This window comes from Schistocerca gregaria, chromosome 2, assembly GCF_023897955.1.
Source record: "Schistocerca gregaria isolate iqSchGreg1 chromosome 2, iqSchGreg1.2, whole genome shotgun sequence".
In the NCBI taxonomy this organism is placed as follows: Eukaryota; Metazoa; Arthropoda; class Insecta; order Orthoptera; family Acrididae; genus Schistocerca; species Schistocerca gregaria.
In genome coordinates, this window is record NC_064921.1 from 791,315,245 (window position 1) to 791,338,094 (window position 22,850).

Here is a 22,850-nt window from a genome sequence, read left to right on the forward strand (position 1 = left end):
AAAAAACGCGACGTGAACTGTTTGATAACTTAAAAATAATACATATTAAAACAAAACTGTATCGTTCTAGATCCCACTGTAGATGCCTTAGAGGAAAAAAAAGGCGAAATGCGTCTGGGAAAAATGAATTGCAGTGCAGCAAGAAAATGTGGTTTTATTTACAAACAAACACACCGTGCAATGAATTATACGACGACCGGCTGCAAGTGCAAAATTTGTTTGAACACTAATAAAATTCCCTCCAGAAATGTAACACAAGTTACGGAGTCAGTATTGGGCACTTGCCCGCACGTAATGCACACGGAAGGACAGTCAAATACCAATATGTGAAAGAAAACTTCATTCCTATGGCACAGCCTCAGACTTACTATTAATTTTCCACTAGTTTATATGTTGACACCGACAGAAAACTATCAATTCACACGTCGGCTCGTTCTCAGAAATGCAGACAATTTGTTTACATGAAACTTCCTGGCAGATTAAAACTGTGTGCCAGACCGAGACTCGAACTCAGGACCTTTGCCTCTCGAGGGCAAGTGCTCTATCATCTTTTTTGTGTTTGTTCGTTGTTTCTGCTCGGGCGGAGGTCGCAAGACACCCGTTTCAGTTCGTCAGTGACCCATTAACTCAGTTCTTTTTTTTTATATATATATATATATTACAGAGGGCACATTACCCTCTAGCCGAACACGCTGAGCTACCGTGCCGGCGACCATCTGAGCTACACAAGCACGACTCACGGCTCGTCCTGACAGCTTCAGTTCTGCCAGTAACTCGTCTCCTACATTCCAAATTTTACAGAAGCTCTCCTGCGAACCTTGCAGAACTGCAAGGAGAAGTGCAAGAGCAAGAACTGCAAGTGCAACTGCACCCTTTCAGGAGTGCAAGTTCTGCAAGGTTCGCAGGAGAGCTTCTGTAAAGTTTGGATGGTAGGAGACGAGGTACTGGCAGAAGTGAAGCTGTGAGGAGTGGGTGTAAGTCGTGCATGGGTAGCTCAGTAGTAATAATAATAATAATGATGATGATAGAGCACTTCCCTGCGAAAGGCAAAGGTCCCGAGTTCGAGTCTCGGTCTGGCACACAGTTTTAATCTGCCAGGAAGTTTCATATCAGCGCACACTCCGCTGCAGAGTGAACATCTCGTTCTGGAATTTGGTTACAGTTTTTTTTTCTTTTAATTTTGTACATAGTGTTCTTCAGAAGGAAATACTGATAAATGGGTTGCATGTTGTGGCAGAGGTACGATAAAATATAGCCGAAGGGCGGCAGTCAAATATAACAAGATAACAATAACTGTACACTGGTGAGGAAATACCAAATGACAATAACCATGTTGTCTGTGTTTTAATTATTATGGAGGTGTAATTTTATATTTGACTGACGCCTTTCGGCTTTATTTTAACGTACTTCTGCCATAACATGTAATCCAGTTGTCTATATTTCCTTCTGAAGAAGACGTTTTTTATAAACGTTGTAACCATGGCAAAGGAGTTTAAAAAACCTTCCATTTTGCGACTGATTGGCTGTTTGCTATTTCTATAAGAAGACGAACAATTTGTATTGTTGTCAGCTTCCACGGTATCAGAAAACACGTGTGTCGACTAATATTATAAGTTTGTTCAAAGCACAATTTTTTGAGGAATGTACTGACGGCAAGTTAGGTCGAGTCTACGGTCATATCTTGCGTTACTTAAATTTACTTAGTGTCAGGTCTTCTGGTGTTTACTAGAAATTTTTTGTTATTAAAGGAAAATGACATTATTCAGCAAATGTCGGTACTTTACAAGATAATCGGAAATAAACGGTCTTGTAATGCACCCCTTTCCTATGTCCTAGGATCCTTAGGAAACTAAATAATCACTAATGAGGTGTAATATTTTTGTTATTGTCGACTTCTGTGGCACTACGTACGGCCCCTATCGTAAAAAATACATTACAAATCTGTACAATCGTTATTATCCCCACTCATCCGACACCGTATTCAAAAGTATTGCTTGCTCGCTGCTTGAGGCTCTGCTAGCGTTGAGGGGGTATGAAATGAAATGATCGTATGGCATTTATTGGCTAAAAATGGTTCAAATGACTCTGAGCACTATGGGACTCAACTGCTGTGGTCATCAGTCCCCTAGAACTTAGAACTACTTAAACCTAACTAACCTAAGGACATCACACACATCCATGCCCGAGGCAGGATTCGAACCTGCGACCGTAGCAGTCGCACGGTTCCGGACTGCGCGCCTAGAACCGCGAGACCAAGGCATTTATTGGGCGGGATATCCCCTTCGGGGTTCGGTCGCCGTATTGCAAGTCTTTTTAGTTGACCCCACTTCAGCGACTTGTGTGTCAATGGTGATGAAATTGATGATGAAGGACACACATCACCCAGTCCTCTACCGGGAATCGAAACCGGGCCCCCTTTTTTGGTAAGCGGTAACGCTACCAAAAAAAAACGAGACGGGTGACGCGCCTGTTTTGGTAGATATGGTATAAAGTATGCTGTTTATTGCAGATATGACACTATTTATGAGTGTGTGGTTAGACAGGATGCTGAGAGCAAAGCTTAAATAGCTCTAGAGAAACAAGTAGCTATCACATTTGTTTCACACAAATATTTGGCTGTTTCTCGCTGTAGGTAAAACGATTAGTGATTATATTTACAATCTTCTTTTTCACGAATATTTGGCCGTTCTTCGAATATGGTATGCATTTCGAAGGTGAAGTCAGGCAGGAACCGAAGAGCACAGCTCAAATTATTGCTAATGAAACAACTAGTGGTCATATTTATAATCTTGGTTTCTTACAAACATTTGGCTGTCTTTTCTCGAGTGCGGCTTAGTGGAGGTGTGGCGTTTCTGAGGTGGATCGTTTTTGTAGGTGGTGTGTTGTTTTTAGTGGTGGTGCAATCTTGTGGCGGATGTTTGTATTTGTGATATGGTTTGTTGTAATCGTTTCTGTTATCAATATGTTAAGTTTTTTTAGACTGAATTTTATGTTTATCGTTTGTTTGTAACTATGGACCAGACAGTGTAATTCTAGGGCACGCGATGCTGCGATGGGCGAAGATAGGCCTAGTACTATTATATTTTTGTAACTGACTGGGCTCATTACCGAATGCGTTAAGTGTCGATTATTATGGTTGAGGTTGTGTTTGGGGGGGGGGGGGGGTGGGATAAGACAGTTTTCTGATGTAGTTGTTTTCATTTCATCTCTATAGGTAAAGGGAAATTTGCGACACCGATGTTTATTGCTGCCTTCGTAGAAGCTATACACGTCAGTTGTGTGTTTCTTGTATTTTACTGTTCGGTTTGTACTGGAGGAATTTTTCGTTATTTTCCGATCATGTGTTTGTCTTGGAATGATGTGTGTTAGTCTTATTGTTGCATTTTTAGTTTGCTCCCTGCCGAAACCACCTAATTTCCGCGGTTGCCTTGTTTGTTTCATTTCATTAGGTGGCTGAAATACACTCCTGGAAATGGAAAAAAGAACACATTGACACCGGTGTGTCAGACCCACCATACTTGCTCCGCACACTGCGAGAGGGCTGTACAAGCAATTATCACACGCACGGCACAGCGGACACACCAGGAACCGCGGTGTTGGCCATCGAATGGCGCTAGCTGCGCAGCATTTGTGCACCGCCGCCGTCAGTGTCAGCCAATTTGCCGTGGCATACGGAGCTCCATCGCAGTCTTTAACACTGGTAGCATGCCGCGACAGCGTGGACGTGAACCGTATGTGCAGCTGACGGACTTTGAGCGAGGGCGTACAGTGGGCATGCGGGAGGCCGGGTGGACGTACCGCCGAATTGCTCAACACGTGGGGCGTGAGGTCTCCACAGTACATCGATGTTGTCGCCAGTGGTCGGCGGAAGGTGCACGTGCCCGTCGACCTGGGACCGGACCGCAGCGACGCACGGATGCACGCCAAGACCGTAGGATCCTACGCAGTGCCGTAGGGGACCGCACCGCCACTTCCCAGCAAATTAGGGACACTGTTGCTCCTGGGGTATCGGCGATGACCATTCGCAACCGTCTCCATGAAGCTGGGCTACGGTCCCGTTCACCGTTAGGCCGTCTTCCGCTCACGCCCCAACATCGTGCAGCCCGCCTCCAGTGGTGTCGCGACAGGCGTGAATGGAGGGACGAATGGAGATGTGTCGTCTTCAGCGATGACAGGAAGAAGTTGTATGGAACCATGAAAAAAAGTAAACAAAATACACAAACTGAGTAGTCCATGTGCAAGATAGGCAACATAAACGACAATATGAGCTGAAGGGCGCAGTGGTCCCGTGGTTAGCGTGAGCAGCTCCGGAACGAGAGGTCCTTCCCTCGAATGAAAAGTTTTAATTTTTTATTTTCAGACAATTATCAAAGCTCAGACACTCACACATAATCAACTTCGCTCTCCAAAATTCCAGGACTTGTTTAGATATGCTTGGACATATGCAGGATTTGTCGGTCTACACACTGAAAAATTTGAAAACGTTAAAAATATATGTTTTGACAAAGCACAGGGAAAACTGTGCGACTGTGAAACTGTTGCATTCATTTATTGCAGTTTATGTGGCACACTCTTATGGTTTCCCCACTTTTTTCTTTTTTGGAAGTGATTATCACATCCACAAGAAAACCTAAATCGGGCAAGGTAGAAGAAACTTTTTACCCATTCGATAAGTGTACAAGTTAGGTGGGTCGACAACATATTCCTGTCATGTGACGCACATGCCGTCACCAGTGTCGTATAGAATATATCAGACGTGTTTTCCTGTGGAGGAATCGGTTGACCTATGACCTTGCGATCAAATGTTTTCGGTTCCCATTGGAGAGGCACGTCATTTCGTCTACTAATCGCACGGTTTTGCGGTGCGGTCGCAAAACACAGACACTAAACTTATTACAGTGAACAGAGACGTCAATGAACGAACGGAGAGATCATAACTTTGCGAAAATAAAGAAAGTAAAATTTTCAGTCGAGGGAAGAAAGGACTTCTCGCTCCGCAACTACTCACGCTAAACACGGGACCACTGCGCCCTTCAGCTCATATTGCCGTTTATGTTGCCTATCTTGCACATGGACTACTCAGTTTGTGTATTTTGTTTACTTTTTTTCATGGTTCCATACAACTTCTTCCTGTTTTCTCGATTGATCTGTGTTCAGTTTTTCAAGGCCTATCCACTGTGCCAACTTATAACTAAATCTGAGAGGGGTGCGACGGGGAGGTTCCCTTGTTAGTAAATGGTGTAAACTATACTGTTTATACCAGATATGACGTTATGAATCAAAGCAGACGAGTAGAATCGGACCGTACGCTAATCCCAAGTTTGAGTCGAGCCTGCAGGCTCATTCAGATAGATACATAGTTAAGGCTAGTGTCGAGACAAGCAGGAAGTCCGGATTCGAATCACAGAATTACTTTAGTGACGACGTGTTCACTACACAGGAGCTTAGTATTTCTGAAAGTTACTTCCCCGATTTTATTTCATTTCACTTTTTTTTCATTGACTTCATCCCCGTAACCTGCATTCATTGTCAGTGAATTTAATTCAGTAGTTATACGCCTGTATCTTTTCCGACAGAGGAAATCGCGCTCCTCCATCACATCCGTTCGCCTTGTAGCCCTATCTCACAGGGTTAGCCTTCTACGCTTGTTTGGGGATAATAGGGGGAAACATTGGTGACAATAAAACTTTGAATCGGGCCTAGCGACTCACTCACACAGTCTGATGATTAAGGGGCAGCCCGTGATAAACAGGAACTCAAGATTCGAGATCCCGTCGGAGACAAATTTTCATAAGCCACGATATGATCTTAATACAAGATATATCGGAAACTGACGAGGATGTTTGTGATGTTAGTCTACAATCCTTTAACTTAAAGCAATCCATGCGTGTTTAACCGGATTTCAAGTCATTGTAGTGAACCTGCCACACTAGATTTGTGAAGCTCTCAAACTGCAGGTATTCATTCAACGCGCTCGTCCTGTGTAGTCAGGGAGCATCAAACATCAGTTGCAATCCAGACTCACAGACACTACGAGAAAGGTGTACATGCTGTCCTATGATGTCATTCCTACACACTACATCCGTGGCAGTAATCGATAGGAAATACGAGCTGAGGCGTACATTTTGCTAACATAGTGTCACTCCAGACGACAACGTTTGCACCACCACATAAATCCCAGTCCAAAATACTGGCAATACTCGCAGGATTGTATCGTGTCCATGAGGTACAACTGGCATTAGGTTATGTCATTACTCATCTTAGAATGGTTTCTGTATAATTACGCTTATCACTCTTCGTTCAGAGTCAATCGTTGCGTTCAGCAAATATTCAGTTCTGGATCGAACTATGTATCCCGTAAGAAAGTATTTCATCTAGGAGACGTCGAAAGCCTTAGAAACACCCAAATAGGACTAGCTGTCTCTAGTTGTGGTTTACGTTGCTTGTTTGCTGTGAAGCTGTAAACACTTACTTATATGATCCACTGTACTGTGATCTTTTGTCAAGTCCTTTGAGGCCTACTGTAAGCGTCATTGCTTTTTTACTAATAGCCGTGTTATTAGGCAAATCTTTCTCACCAAAATGACATATTTGTAACACGCTATATTACACCATTATAGAAACTAACGTGATTATGCTGTATGAAATACAAGAAACCCTCCGTGTGGCAACATCGGTTGTCCTTGGAGATGTCCTTAAACAAAACACAAGAATATTCTTGTAACTACATACAAGCAATCAACAAAAGTATGAGTGTCTCTTACCCGTAAGGAAGTTTTTCCCACGGTGTACAGGGGACGAGAATTGAACGTACAAACTGCGTCTTGTTTGGCTTTTTCAGCTATATCATATCCAAAAATTTCGCCGATGCTCTTTTCTATGACTGACTGAATCATAGCATAAATGCCTTGTAAAAATACTACAAAATAAAGAACTTGTATACACTCTCAAAAATTTGTGTGTAGTTCACATGCCTTCTATGTATCCTTGTCAAAAGTCGCCTATAAACAATTCATAGATATTCTATTACGAGACATTTGCCCCATATAAAAATAACCAAAGAGTCACCAGCGACATATTCATGGAGATATAATAAGGGGAGATGACGCTGCATTCTTTTAAGCTGCATGTTGCTCTGAAGTTGGTACCGCCATGTTCGATGCTTGACTATCAGACTACTCTTTACTATTGCATCTTGTTTTCATGTTCACACACAACTGTTGTTTTAAATAGAAAATTTTACAGTGCTTACAAAAATAACACAGAATAGGAAGGCATTTTCAGATGTTTTTCTGGTCGTAAATGCATATTTGATCAAGTAATACGACACATTTTGTCTTGTTAATGTAACTTTCTTTTTGTTATACGGTTCGAATAACCAAGAAAAGAATACGATGTGAAAAGGCTGCTTGCATAATCCAGCACTTTCCTTAATACAGTTTGACGAAACTGATGTTCGGTCATGTCCTTCTCCCGAAAATGTGCTGAGAAAAGATTTTGCTACGTTTTGTCGATTTCCAATCTTTGCTTCTTACAGCGCTCACCCAGAGAGCTCTTCGAGTTGTATTTACAGGAAATCTAAAGTCAAACGATACAAATAAAACCACTACAGTAAAAGTAGACAGCGCAGCCAAAATTAAGCTATATGAAAGAAAATATCGCTTGAACGATTCCCCTTACAACTGAAATGTCATTCCTTTACACTGAGTGATTAGGACACCTGTAAATGACGTAAGCTGGCAATTTCGGCCAAAACGCTTCCACCAGAAGCTAATGTTTGGAGCAACTAACACGGCGGACATCGGATACAAGTTTGCGACATTGTGACAAGTCCCCTTACTATACATCCAAGGGTATGGTTCTTATTTCTACAGAACGTTTTGTCTTGAATTTTTATTTTATTCAACGGCATGCTCATAGTATTGTTATAAGCTAGTACTGAAAATCAAAATGTTTTTACTTACGTTCCATGTGATTAGATTTCTGCGTAAATTTCGAAACTTTTTGGTTCATGAAGGTTCTTAACCTTTAACTGCTGACGTGAGGTCTGTGAGACCGCGTGCGTTTCCTATCACGTGATTTAAATACTTTCCCGTGCTCATTATCGCGCCACCGTTTCAGTAGCTTCTGAGAAGTGCAAGACGACTCACGTAACTGCGAGCGAAAAAGCTTTTCCGCTAGACAGGTGAGTTAGAAATAATAAATTTCAGACCGCACGTCAGCGTTAGTGTAATTATTTACAAAGAAGGGATTACTTTGTCATTCTTCTTTATAGGTATTGTACACATTAATAAATGGAAGTAGCCGGTCCGTCTGGAAGTAAAAGGTGGAAAAAGGACCAACAGCAACACATATGTGTTACTAATGAACATTTTGAAACAACTGTGCAACGTTGGTTGGAGGAAACCGAAGATTCGGACTTCAATGTTGTGGGACAGACACCAGACAACTTTGAGAACGAAGAAATATACTCTGACGATGATACAGAAATGGTTGTTTCAGAAAAGGAAAAGGAAGAGGAAGATCTAGATCCCGTACAAAGAATTTTAAATAGTTTTTATGGCAAGAACCGGTACAAGTGGTCGAAAACTTCACCGGACAGAGCAGTTAGAGCTCCTGCGAATAATATTATTGTAAAATTACCGTCTTCCAAGTTACCTAAAAATGAAAAGCACGATCCTCTTTCCATTTGGTGCAAGTTGATAGATACTGAAATGATGAATGAAACTTTGAAATGGACGAATGAAAAACTAGCTGCTTATAAAAATAAATTCTTACGCGAAAATCGGCCTGAACTCACTGAATTTCTATACAACTGAGAGCGGTTTTTTTTTTATATTATTCTATTCGGTAGTTTTCAAATCAAGTCATGAAAATGCTGACTACATTTTCGCATCTGATGGTTCTGGCCGTGAAATTTTCGGGTGTATTATGAGAAAAAATAGATTTCTTGTACTACTGCACTGTTTACGATTCGACGATGCAACAGACAGGAGTGAAATATTGTTGAGTGATAAGCTTGCAGCTGTATCGTTCATATTTGAAAAATTTGTTTCCAGTTCCCAAAGCTTGTACATTTAGGAGAAAGTGTCACTGTTTATGAAATTTTCCGAGGCCGTTCTTATTTTGTTCAGTACATACCACAAAACCTGCCAAATACGGCATCAAAATTATGAGTATGTGCGACAGCAAAACCATCTACTTCAACAATCGATACGTCTATTGTGGAAAAGTTTCCGATGGTCAAAATTTATCTTCTGAAGAAGAAAAATTTTTGGCACCAACTCAATCTGTTATCCGCTTATGTAAAACAATTTATGGCTCACATCGCAATGTTACTGCTGTCAATTGGTTTTCATCTACTGAGATGGTCGATTATTTGATAAATAAGGACCTTACGTATGTTGGAACAATGAAAATAAAAACGAAAAAGAATTACCTAATGAATTTCTTCCAAACAAAAACCGTGAAGAAGGGTCTGTGTTATTTGGTTTCACGGGTACAAAAATGTTATGTTCATATATGCCTAAAAAAAATAGTGGTGTTAGTTTCATCAATGCACTATTCTAAGGAAATAGATAGGCATACACACAAATCTGAAATTATTGCCTATTACAATTCCACGAAGGGGTGTGTGGATGAGATCGACAAGAAATGCGCAATTTACTCGGTGAGCCGAAGGACAAGACGATGGCCGATGGCAATTTTTAACAAAATTTTCGATGCGTATGTGGTCTACAACACACAATTTACCAAGCCTATAGAAAGAGGAGTTTTTCTGAAAATGTTAGCACGAGCCTTAGCGTTGCCTCAAATGAAACGACGTGCTGTGAACAAGAAATTGTCACGGGAATTAAGAGCGACCATCATCAGAGTTCTTGGACCCGATGCACCGGAAGAACAAGCACCAGACCCTGAAGAAGGAGGTAAAAATAGGCGAACCTGCTACACCTGCCCTTCAAAACGAAAGAGAAAAACGGATTATTCGTGTAACACGTGCATAAAGGCTATTTGTCTACAATGTGCAAAATTTGCATTTAAAAATTGCAGCTAATGTTGTGCTATTGCAATTTTTTTAATTATAAGACTGAAATACGTCATTAGCATGTTAAGTTACTCAGAGTGCCTTATAATTTATTGTTTTAAACAGTGTCTGGTAAAATAAACAAATTTTGTAGTTTTTTAAATTCTTATTTCGTTGTTCCTTCCACTCACATGTTTGTAACACACAATCACGGAATATGTCAAAAAAAATGGTTCAAATGTCTCTGAGCACTATGGGAATTAACATCTGTGGTCATCAGTCCCCTAGAACGTAGAACTACTTAAACCTAACTAACCTAAGGACATCACACACATCCATGCCCGAGGCAGGATTCGAACCTGCGACGGCAGCGGTCACGCGGTTCCAGACTGAAGCGCCTAGAACCGCACGGCCACACCGGCCGGCGGAATATGTCAAAAAACCTTTATAAACAGTGCGTTTCATAAGTAAATTTACATGCCTTTCAATTGTTATACACGTATTTGAAGTATTTATACACATAAAAATAAAAACATCGAATTCTTGCCTGTACGACGCCAACAATACAGCGGTCTGAGAGCCCACACGTTAGCGGTAGTGTGACAAGATCGGCACGTCGTCAGATAAAGGTTAATTACCTCAATTGGACTGATTTCTACGGAGTATCATTTCCACACCTGGAGAGACTAACCACTTCATGCAATACGGTTCAGTTTCTGGTTTCCGAAGCTGTGAAGAAGACAACTTCCCAGAAATACTACCCATATATTACTCCTATTAACCCTTATACTGCTCCAGATGTACAGTCGTGCTCAAACGTATCCGAGCGACCTGAATTGCATTTCGCCTGATTCGCATGCAATCCGCATAACTCAGCTGTCTAGCAGGTCCTCTAATCGCAGCTCAGTACAGTCGTTTGACTACTGAAAATGGTTCCAACAAGTCACCACTAGAAAACAATGCTCTGTATCGCAATAACTCAGGATGTAAAGTAATACCACGATACTACAAATATCAGGGAACACCTTATAACAGATAAAACTATCCTTAAGGCTTGTAAGTCCACGTTTATTACAATCAATGACATACCTGAAATGTTACCACACTCATTATTACGTCAGATAGGTAATGCACGTAGTAAGTTCGTCGTACTCATGATTTCCTCTTCAAAGTAACAATCCATAATTATTATTTAACACAAAACAACATTAAAAATTTAAGTTATTCACGAGCAGATAGTTGGGAATATGTATGAACTCCAAATGACACGACGAACTGTCTCGTTCTGCATATGGATTGAAACCCAGGTCATACAGACTAAGCAAAGATTTCGTGACTGACGAAAACTAACAGTCATTCCTGGTTGGGCGTACAGAGAGTGATTTACCTCAATTTTAGACAGTATTAGTTAGCAAATATCAACTTTAAATTACATAACATAAACATTTTTAACGGACGCGAATTGCTACCCACCATCTGTTGTTCCTGTTAACGAACTACGAGAGATGTTAAATATTACTTCTTCACAAGTAACTTACTTGAAACGCCGTAAGGTAAAGCCTTGTGCTGGACAGGGATTTTTACCCAGAACCTAATCAAATTGTTATCGAAGCACAAACAACTGTGAAATATCGGATTTTCTCAGTTTTAACTGAAATGACGAGACGGAACATTAATTTTTCTTTCCCAGGATTCCAACCCAGCACCTATCGCTGTTATATTCTAAAGAAAACGAACGTTAAATATGGGTTTGTTAACACCAGCAGCGACATGTGATTATGTTTGAACTAGAAATAATATGACGAAAAGTTCAGTGCTGCCTGGGACTCGAACCCCACACATATCGTTGTAGACTACACACAAAGAGACGTCACCTACCGAATTTTTCTCCACCAGCAGCGGAAAAACATCCTTGAACTTACAGTGATCTCGCAAATAGTTCTGTGTCTCACTGGGAGTCAAAGGGTGAGATATCGTTAGTGTTGACAACGAATGAAAATACATTAAAAATCCAAATTATTATCCACCAACAGATAGGTGTTCTCATGCTAGAGCTTGATAATACATAATGAAAACCTTAGTGCCGTTCCAGGATGAGAACCCATTCACTCGCAATATGTGGAGATGTTGAGGACTTTGCAGTTTTGAACAAGCAACAAATTGTAGCCGAGCTGTATTGTCACAAAGGGATCAATTCCGCGCTAAGGGCGTTCTGAGTTGCATTCTCAGTTCAGAAACAATTTTATCGACATACAGAAGCTCAAATAAAACATGGAATAAGTGTCCTGTGACCCTACATATCGTTTGTTTCGTCGGTAGAAATAAATTACTAGTATAAGAAAGGTTACTAGTGAGAGAGTTTCTACATGTCGCCACTTCTTACTTTATTGTGGTTCAACCTAACATGTACTTGGTAGAGAAGGAATATCATGTTTTATTTGAATTTCAGATCACAATACCGTAATACCTTCTTCAATTGGCTTAGTCAGGAGAGAATAGGATCTGTCTCTCCCTATCAAAAATGATCGGCAGAAGTTGGAATCGAACCCAGACCACTACTATATGAAACTAGCATAAATCCCGCAGACCACCATACCCTCTTCGCCATGACTCATTTTTCTATCATAACACCATTGCGCCACACTGGATTAGAATTCTGACACACAGGCGCCCTATAGTGGTTTGCAGCACGTTCAGTACATTCATTTTTTTGATTGACAGAATCGCCATGAACTAGCTTCCTCGGCTACCCAGTACATACATTCGACTCTGTTTCGTAATCACCGAAATAAAATCAAGTAACTGTCACCTACACAGACTTGGCAACAGTGTAGGATGCAGAAATTTAATAGGAAGTGTTACTTTCCACTCGAGCTACTCCATTGTACTATCTGGTTCTTGAAAACGTCGTGCAGTGCAAAAGAAAAGCTGTAACTGTCTGCTTCTCAGAAGTCTAGATCCGGCCATATGCATTATCTCACAGCACTGGGGAATGCGGAAGTTCTGGAGGCATTGTTGTTGACTTCAGGAGCTGCTGTAGCTATGAGGCAGCTAGTTAGTAGTGTAATGGTAAGCGCTGCCCACCATAGATGATAATATATCGTTAGTTCGGTGCATTCACTACTACATTTTTTAAAACGCAATTCTGCTGTCTGCTGAAGTTATCAATCTAATGGAACTTCAATTCCCAACCCAAAATAATCGCATGAGGAAAAAGATCTAACTTCTGCGACATTTTGTTCTTTTCAGGTTTAATAGATGAGCAGGCAGAGGATGCATCTCGAAACTTTCGTATTATGTATGGGGAGAACACATCATGCCAAAATACGTCAGAAAAGTATTTTCTACATTAGCTGTCGTGTGGTAATGGCATTTTATTCTTCTTCAAACTTTGTTTGACAGCTTTAACTCAGAATATGTGCATTGTCAGACTGTTACAGATAACTTCAGAGAATTCGCATATATCGTTGATCATTAATTTCTGTCTCATGTTTACTATTGTTTTAATAACACCTTACAAAAATTGTGCGCTGTATTATAAGAAATGAAATAAAACTACCCATGATATCCTTACGACGAAAGTCTGTTTTAATAAAACCGAGTATCTGTACACAAGCGTGTCTCTATCGGCACGAATTAGTAAAATACTACTTACCTTTCTATTGGGTCTGTGTTTATTTGGTATGCTGTGTAACACTCAAGAGGTATGCAAATGTGGCATTTCATAAATAAAGTTATGTATTCCTAGAAACCAAAAATTTGCTTGTCAGCAGCGGAAAGAGGCTTTACCCGTTGTGCAGCATTGTAAGTTTTTCAGTATTGCACTATGAGCTGAAAGTATTTTCTTGCGATTTCCTTATCGATGTTTGACCTGATCGCTTGTAGCTCTTTCACAGAAGGGATAAAAACGTCGCAGTATGCGAGACTGGAACCGCGAACAATACCAGACGATTTTCCACACGTCAGCACGTCCCCACACAGCTAGCGAAGAGGTATGTATTATGCTTTCCTCATACGAGGTCAATAGTGTCTAGAACTCGTAATTCGCTGTTTAAAGAACGTGTTCAGTTACGATTTCCGCATGCAACGACTTTCCTGGGCTGAATACAGTCAAATTACAATCTTTTGTTACTACTCAAGCGAGAATAACTCAGATTATTCAATGGAAGTGACAGGAAAAATCAAGTGAACTTCGAGGCTTAATTCCGTGATAACCAGGAAGTAACTCGTCGAACACAGAGTTGCCAAACATACCTTGCCTTGTTGCCAAATCTCAGTTAAGTACCAGCACGAAGAAGACGAACCGATGCGATCCTACAGCAGGCTGGGAAGTGACCATAGCTGGAGTCTGAAAGACCCAGCTGCTATGGAGTAGAATATGTAACGCATCTGATTCTCATTTCTGTAACTAGGTTTAGGAACTGGAGCGTAGTTACTAATAATACTCAGAACTGACTGCAAAATAAGCATCATAAATCAATAACTCTCATAGTCGTTTTTCTATTTTTTTCGTAAGTGTACTCAAAACTAAGAAACTCATTCACGGATGTTTTCATGAGTCGCCGATAGTCGAGCACAACAAACAAATAAAAATAAAAAATTGATGTGTGTGTGTGTGTGTGTGTGTGTGTGTGTGTGTGTGTGTGTGTGTGTGTGTGTATGTGTGTGTGTGTGTGTGTGTGTAAGAGAGAGAGAAATAAAAAAAGAATGAGAGAGATTAAATAATGGCTGTAAAGAAATTGCATCATGGTATGTAAGGAAATCTTTCATTAAAATGACAATTTCCACATCATTGCGAAACGTCGTATTCATGATCTATGGAACAAGTCTTAATCTAATCAAATGTAATCATATCATATTGCTGACTAGCCATGAAGAATCATGAATTACCGCAATTTTCGCCAATATCAGTAACCAAATGTAAAACTGAAAATAAAAGACGACAATTTTTGTAATAAATCGGGACTCCTATCAAGACCCTTTCGTCCCTGTTAACTAACTACGAAAGGTGTCTGATATACCTCCATTAAGAAGTAACAAAGTGTGCTTGCATTTAAAGATGAAGCGCATGATGTGCAGTTCTGTGATGGAGATACGAACCCAACAGGTAATCGGATTGTTAACTAAGTAAAATATAATGTTACGTATCGGTTTTTCTTACTAGCTGCTATGTGTTTGAATCTAAAATAATGATACAAATGTTTGTGCCCTAGCGATAATTGAACCGCACATCCATCTTTATCATCCACGAATATAGCTTAAGCATCAATTACTTACTCACCAACAGTAAGATGTCTGCGTGTTTACCAGAAATAACGAAACCTATTCCGATTGTTGGCAACACATGGTGCACGTAGTAGGGCTCGAAATGAAATTAAGAATATTTTTGTACTGGATCAGGATTCGGACCTACATACTTACCTTTGGAGGAGACCTAGAGCAGATTGCACTCTTGGGGAAAGGAACGAAATGATTGAACTATACTGTTCCAAGAGATTCAGATCCTTGAAAGAGGAAATACGAATTCGAATCACAGTCCAGCACCAAACTTTTCAACGTTTGTAGTTCAAGTAAGTAGAAGTAAAATAAGAGCTCTGTCTCTTTAAACGTCTATCTGTTCATCAAATAAAATAAAATTTTCTAATGTAAGTAAGTTTACTGGCGACAGTGTTTCTGTTTACCATGACTTCCGCCTATGCCATTTCCCAATGTAAACCGGCTCTGCCCAGTTGGTAATGAAAGAACGTGATGTGTAATGCGGATTCTGTGTTATAACGTCTTTCTCTTGAGGTTACCCGAGGTAAAGTAAATCTGTTTGTGCCTCTTAAATGTAAATGTCTGAACACACGCATTGCATTGCACCTGCGATAGTCCGTTCCACCAGACCGTTATGGCTACATTTCCCAGCTCCAGTAGTGTACTGTAGCTGATGATGTGTTTAGCTTACAAAATTAGTCACGGTGGAAAAAATGCGAGTCTATTAAATGGATAAGTAGAAGCAAGCTTCTGATGCAGAGGTTATGCTATTCTTATGTCAGTAGGATGTAAAGACTCTTCTAGGCATCATAGCCTCGATGTGAAGCTATTTTGAAATTTTCATTAATTCAGAAAATTTCTTAGTTCGAGAAAACTTTAGCGAAGGGCCTTTAGTCGTAATGAAACGCTTCACTCTCTATTCACTTGGCTATTCGAGAATAAGTGTAGGGTTGCCATATGCAGCTGGGACTACGTTGGGACACCCTCAGGTGGACATGTAGCAATGAAGCAAAAATTTATTTAAAATAATTACTTTTTGTTTAGAACACAATTACATGGAAGTTGTTACGTCAGAAGCAGTTACTACATAATTTTTTCGGAATATTTCACCTTTTTCAGGAAGTCTTTTTTCCCTTTTACGTATTTATAAAACTCGATGCCAGTCAGCTTGTAGTTAAATTAGCAATATAAGATTGATTCCACAGTCCTGCCAGTAGTCGATTTCTTTCACCAGTCCACTGGGCCGACCTTAGCGAAAATTCTCTTTCCACAGTGGCGTTGTGTGTGGGAATAGAAAACAAATACTCGCATAATTTCAGCAGCTGGCATTTGCGTTCAGGATTTTCTGTTTCCTTAAGAGGTAAATCCACCTTTCTTCCACAGAGTGTTTAGACTTCAATTCTTTCGCGTCACGTTCAATTTTTAAAACGCTCTTCAAATTCCTAATCATCGCCCAATCTGGGGTTTCAGATAGCGCCTTCCAATCAAATACTTGATATTTATTAAAAGAAATAGTCCATTTCTCTAAGTAATCAAATGCTACGGTAGTAGCAAGCCATACTCTCTTCCTCAAATTTCGAAATAAGATTAATTATGTCTTGGTTAGGGTTCTCATTCTTTAATTTGTTCATATTAATCTTGGTATGCATTCCAATAAAATGGGCAGCCTTCCTTTCATTCAGCCATCTTTGGGCGTACATTAATACATTTCTTATTTCAATTGTCGAGACTTCATTCTTCGCCATACTTATTATATTTTTTTTCAAACACAGCCAAGTTTGACTTCAAAAACATGGAGTAAATTTCACCGATCGGACTACTCTGCTTAAATAGTTCTGGCCCCTTAGTACTGAAGAAATCTGGATCTTTTTCTCGAATGATTAGGTTTGGAAGATCCTTGTATCGTCGATACAGGATATATAACGTGCAACGCCATCTGTGAGACACAAATGAAACTAATTGAGGCTGCATTTACGTGTTGTGCTTACAGAAAGTGTTACACCAGTAGCTGAGCCGAGCTCATCACAGTATTTTGCAAAATCGGGACAAATTTGGGTCATGTCGAGACAAGAATGTCCATAACGGTGGTGGCCACGATACACTGGGACGGATGTCAACCCTAGTATAACGGTCCCACCCGCCGAGCGAGTCGGCGATGATTGTTGCACACGTATACAGTCTAATTGTTGGAAAACTGGGAATTATTGGGACGATTTATTGTGTGCTGCGTTTTCCGTATTTATCGAACAAAATGAAACGAAGTTACTGTCCATATACAGAAGATGAGCTGTTGAATCTTCTAAATGAAAGTGACGATGAAGACTCTGTCAGGTAAGGCAGATAGTGAAGCCGATGAGCCTGTACGTGAACCCGTCACCGCAGATATTCAAAATATTAGTGAACTAGCAAACGCTGAACCAGTAAACACATATCCTGATTTCGGTGTTACCATCGCTTCTTCCTCCGATTCCGAAGAAGAGCATGTGTATGTGCCTGACAAATCTGTCAAAAGACAGAAGAGATGAGTTTAGATTCACTGTCTCTGAGTTGAACTCCAAAGTCTATATAATTTTGGTTGGAAAATTGTCAGTTTAGGTGATTCATCTACTGTATGTGACTGCTTCCGGCGTTTTTATAGCAAAGGAATCGTAAACTATATAGCTGAGCAATGCAATTAATATCACAAGAACCTTTACAACACCACAAGTGAAAAGTAGACTGCAGGGTTGGAAAAACACAAACAGTTATCGAATTTACAAGTCTCTTGCCATACGTTTTCTGATAGTTCAAGGGAGAAAAAATGAAACAAACAGTTGTTGGATTAACGAACCGTTACTGTCTATTCCAATGTTTGTGCAGATCATGCCAAGAGACAAGTATCTTATGTTACTAATCGGATTGCCAGCCGTCTCAATATATCGGGACCGCCACCGTTGTGAACGTTCTTGTCCCGACATCCCAACATGACCCAATTATGTCCTGACGAAATACTGTTACGAGCTTGGCTCAGGTAATGAAGTAACGCATTATTTTAGCACAACATCTAAATGCAGCCTCAATTTTGTTTATGTCAACAAGTTGATGTTGACAAGGTCGACTCACAGATGGCACTGCATATCCAATACCGACGATGCACGCTTCTTCTAGATCCAGCGCCATCATTCGAAAAAGTACCAGACTTGGCCAGTAGTATGGGGCTGGAACTATTTCAGCAGTATAACGTGGAAGATTCGGGCAGTTCCCGTTTCAGTAGCGATCTGATAAGGCGATTCTTGCTAAACGTAACAGGAACAGCGAGTGCAAGTTGGTAAGTTTGAAGTCTTTACTGTGGGTATATACGGCGTGAAGTGTTTAGTGACGTGTACTTCGTTGACTAAAGTGTTATTGTCGACTGTTCACCGTCTAATTAACTTATCGTAGCTTACGAAAATACCTAAATATTGAAAGAGAAAGTGTCATTTTTCGGAAAGGACGTATAGATCAGGAAGCGTTGTGTGAGATTTGAAGCTGTTTCATCTCAGTAATTCACGGAGGTAAGACAGATTTGAGGGATCACATTTCTATGAAGAATCATAAAAATAGATTCGTGGCACCATCGACATCAAAACCTATTTCTACATTCGTGTTTAAAGAAGATTCCCAGGAGAATTGCCCATTGTTGCTGCAGAACTAACAACAGCATATAGAGTTGTCAATCATCATCATTCCTTCAATTCACTTGACTTTAACGTAACACTGAATGCCGCAATGTATCCCGACTCTAAAGTCGAAGCAAAGCACTCTACAGCCAGGACCAAAGCTACTGCGATTGTTAAAAATACTTTCCACCACACTCCCTGTCCGAATGCATAAAACAATTGCAAGAGCTTTCATTTTATGGCAGAGGCACCAATGTATCGAACCACAAGGATGAAAACATGTTTTCTTTAGTTGTTCAATTTTCCTTTTATTTTTTCCCCTCTTCTAACTGGTTTGAGCGGTCCGCCACGAATTCCTCTCCTGTGCTAAATCTCTTCACGCGGAGTAGTACTTGTAGCCTATATCCTCAATTATTTGCTGAATACATTCCAATCTCCGTCTTCCTCTACAGTTTTTACCGTCTACGACTCCCACTACTGGCACGATAGTTATTCCCTGATGTCTTAACTGATGTCCTATCATTTTGTCCCTTCTTCGTGTCAGTGTTTGGCATATATTCCTTTCTTCGTAGATTCTGTGGAGTACCTCCTCATTCCTTATCTTATGCTTCGATTCTCTTCCGCTCCGGTTTTCCCACCGTCATTGTTTCACTGCCTCCTTGCTCTGACGGTGTAGGTTACAAAATTCCTTAACTTCGTCTACTTCTTGATTACCAGTCCTGATGTTTAGTTTCCCACTGTTATCATTACGTTCGTCTTTCTTCCATTTATTCTCAATCCATATTGTGTACTCATTAGACTGTTCATTCCATTCAGCAGATCCTGTAATTCTTCTTCACTTTCACTGAGTATTCCCTCTTTTTCTTGTACATATTGTATGTTACCCGCCTTTCCCTGTATCTTACCCCTGTTTTTCTCAGAATTTCGAACACCTACCATTTTACATTGTCGAACGCCTTTTTTTCAGTCGACAAATCCCATGAACATGTCTTGATTATTAAGTAGTCTCGTTGCCATTACCAACCACAGCGTCAGAGTTGCCTCTCTGGTGCCATTATCATTCCTAAGGCGAAACTGATCGTTGTCTAACACATCCTCAAACTACTTTTCCATTCTTCTGTGTATTATTCTTGTCAGTAACTTGGATGCATCAGCTGTTCAGCTGATTGTGCGCTAATTCTCGCACATGTCGGCTCTTGTATTCCTCGGTCTTATGTGGATGATGTTTTTCCGAAAATCAGACCGTATATCGCCAGACTCATACATTCTACAAACCAAGGTGAATAGCTGCTTTGTTGCCACTCCCCTCAGTTATTATAGAAATTCTGATGGAATGTTATCGATCTCTTCTGTCTTATTTGATTTTAAGTCTTCCAGAGCTCTTTTAAATTGTATTTTGAACACTGAAACCCCTATCTCTTCGATATCGAGTCCTGTTTTTTCTTCTGTCTCGTCATCAGAGAAGTTCTCCCCCTCATAGAGGCCATCAATGTATTCTCTCCACCTATCCGCTCTCTCCTCTGCATTTAACATTGGAGTCCCCATAGTGCACTTAACGTTACTGCCCTTGCTTTTAGTTCAGCGAAGGCTGCTTAGACTTTTCCTTATGCTAAGTCAGTCCCAGCAATCATTTCCTTTTCGATTTCTTCGCCTTTCTCATGCGGCCATTTCGCCTTATCTTCCCTGCATTTCCTATTTATTTTATTTCTAAGTGACTTGTATTTCTGTATTCCTAGAACATTTTTGTACATCCTCCTTTCATCGATCAACTGGAGTTTTTCTTCTCTTACTCATGATTTTATCTAAGCTGCCTTTGTGACGTCGCAAGTTATTACTGGATAATATTTATTGCAGTAAGATACGTACGTAGATGTGGAGCCGGTGGCTGTGAGGATGTTGCAGGAAGATAGACGCCTCAGCTAGGAATCACGCTCAGCAAATGCTTGCGTCCGTGAGAACGATCGCAAGTAACGCCAAGTAGGAACTTAAATTCATGCCCCCTATGAATCTAAATAAATCATAGTAAATATTAACCAATTGTTTTCAAACTTGGTATACTACTTTTTGTTATTCAGTAGAAGATCTCATGAAAATTACAGCTTTCTAACTAGGCCTATTATACACTCCTGGAAATGGAAAAAAGTACACATTGACACCGGTGTGTCAGACCCACCATACTTGCTCCGGACATTGCGAGAGGGCTGTACAAGCAATGATCACACGCACGGCACAGCGGACACACCAGGAACCGCGGTGTTGGCCGTCGAATGGCGCTAGCTGCGCAGCATTTCTGCACCGCCGCCGTCAGTGTCAGCCAGTTTGCCGTGGCATACGGAGCTCTATCGCAGTCTATAACACTGGTAGCATGCCGCGACAGCGTGGACGTGAACCGTATGTGCAGCTGACGGACTTTGAGCGAGGGCGTACAGTGGGCATGCGGGAGGCCGGGTGGACGTACCGCCGAATTGCTCAACACGTGTGGCGTGATGTCTCCACAGTACATCGATGTTGTCGCCAGTGGTCGGCGGAAGGTGCACGTGCCCGTCGACCTGGGACCGGACCGCAGCGACGCACGGATGTACGCCAAGACCGTAGGATCCTACGCAGTGCCGTAGGGGACCGCACCGCCACTACCCAGCAAATTAGGGACACTGTTGCTCCTGGGGTATCGGCGAGGACCATTCGCAACCGTCTCCATGAAGCTGGGCTACTGTCCCGCACACCGTTAGGCCGTCTTCCGCTCACGCCCCAACATCGTGCAGCCCGCCTCCAGTGGTGCCGCGACAGGCGTGAATGGAGGGACGAATGGAGACGTGTCGTCTTCAGCGATGAGAGTCGCTTCTGCCTTGGTGCCAATGATGGTCGTATGCGTGTTTGGCGCCGTGCAGGTGAGCGCCACAATCAGGACTGCATACGACTGAGGCACACAGGGCCAACACCCGGCATCATGGTCTGGGGAGCGATCTCCTACACTGGCCGTACACCTCTGGTGATCGTCGAGGGGACACTGAATAGTGCACGGTACATCCAAACCGTCATCGAACCCATCGTTCTACCATTCCTAGACCGGCAAGGGAACTTGCTGTTCCAACAGGACAATGCACGTCCGCATGTATCCCGTGACACCCAACGTGCTCTAGAAGGTGTAAGTCAACTACCCTGGCCAGCAAGATCTCCGGATCTGTCCCCCATTGAGCATGTTTGGGACTGGATGAAGCGTCGTCTCACGCGGTCTGCACGTCCAGCACGAACGCTAGTCCAACTGAGGCGCCAGGTGGAAATGGCATGGCAAGCCGTTCCACAGTACTACATCCAGCATCTCTACGATCGTCTCCATGGGAGAAAAGCAGCCTGCATTGCTGCGAAAGGTGGATATACACTGTACTAGTGCCGACATTGTGCTTGCTCTGTTGCCTGTGTCTATGTGCCTGTGGTTCTGTCAGTGTGATTATGTGATGTATCTGACCCCAGGAATGTGTCAATAAAGTTTCCCCTTCCTGGGACAATGAATTCACAGAGTTCTTATTTCAATTTCCAGGAGTGTAGTTTCGGAGATTGAGAAAATTGCTCAAAAACCATAAAACCGACACCTAGGGTATAAAATTCAGTTAGGAACAATAACCGTTTGTTTTTTGTTATCAGTTGAAATCATATCCAAAGTTCTCAATTTGTAAAATCGTTTCAGGATTTTTATTTTCAAAAACTTTAATTATTTCGCATTTTGTAGTATGAAATTCATGAAAAATTAATATTTGTTTATTATGTTGTTGTGGGAATAAATGGGAATGAATGAGAGTGTGTATGTGGGACATATGTAAAATCTGATAATACTTTCTGTAAAACATTACGCAATCGGATCGTGGAAAAGCTTTATTGTACCCACATTGCTGATAACGTATGTCAAGGTGCGATTGCTGTTGTAAGAAGGCAGC

The 22,850-nt window shown here is 41.2% G+C and overlaps 1 protein-coding gene across 1 annotated transcript in view; it reads right to left on the minus strand.

The window, feature by feature from the left end:
- LOC126335050 (MICOS complex subunit MIC27) overlaps window positions 1–6,999 on the minus strand; it is a 79,019-nt gene extending 72,020 nt beyond the window's left edge. The window contains exon 1 of the mRNA XM_049997923.1: window positions 6,765–6,999. Coding sequence (XP_049853880.1) covers window positions 6,765–6,896 — 132 coding nt within the window. The 5' untranslated portion in view covers window positions 6,897–6,999. The remainder of the gene's footprint in view (window positions 1–6,764) is intronic.
- Between the last annotated feature and the right edge of the window lie 15,851 nt (window positions 7,000–22,850).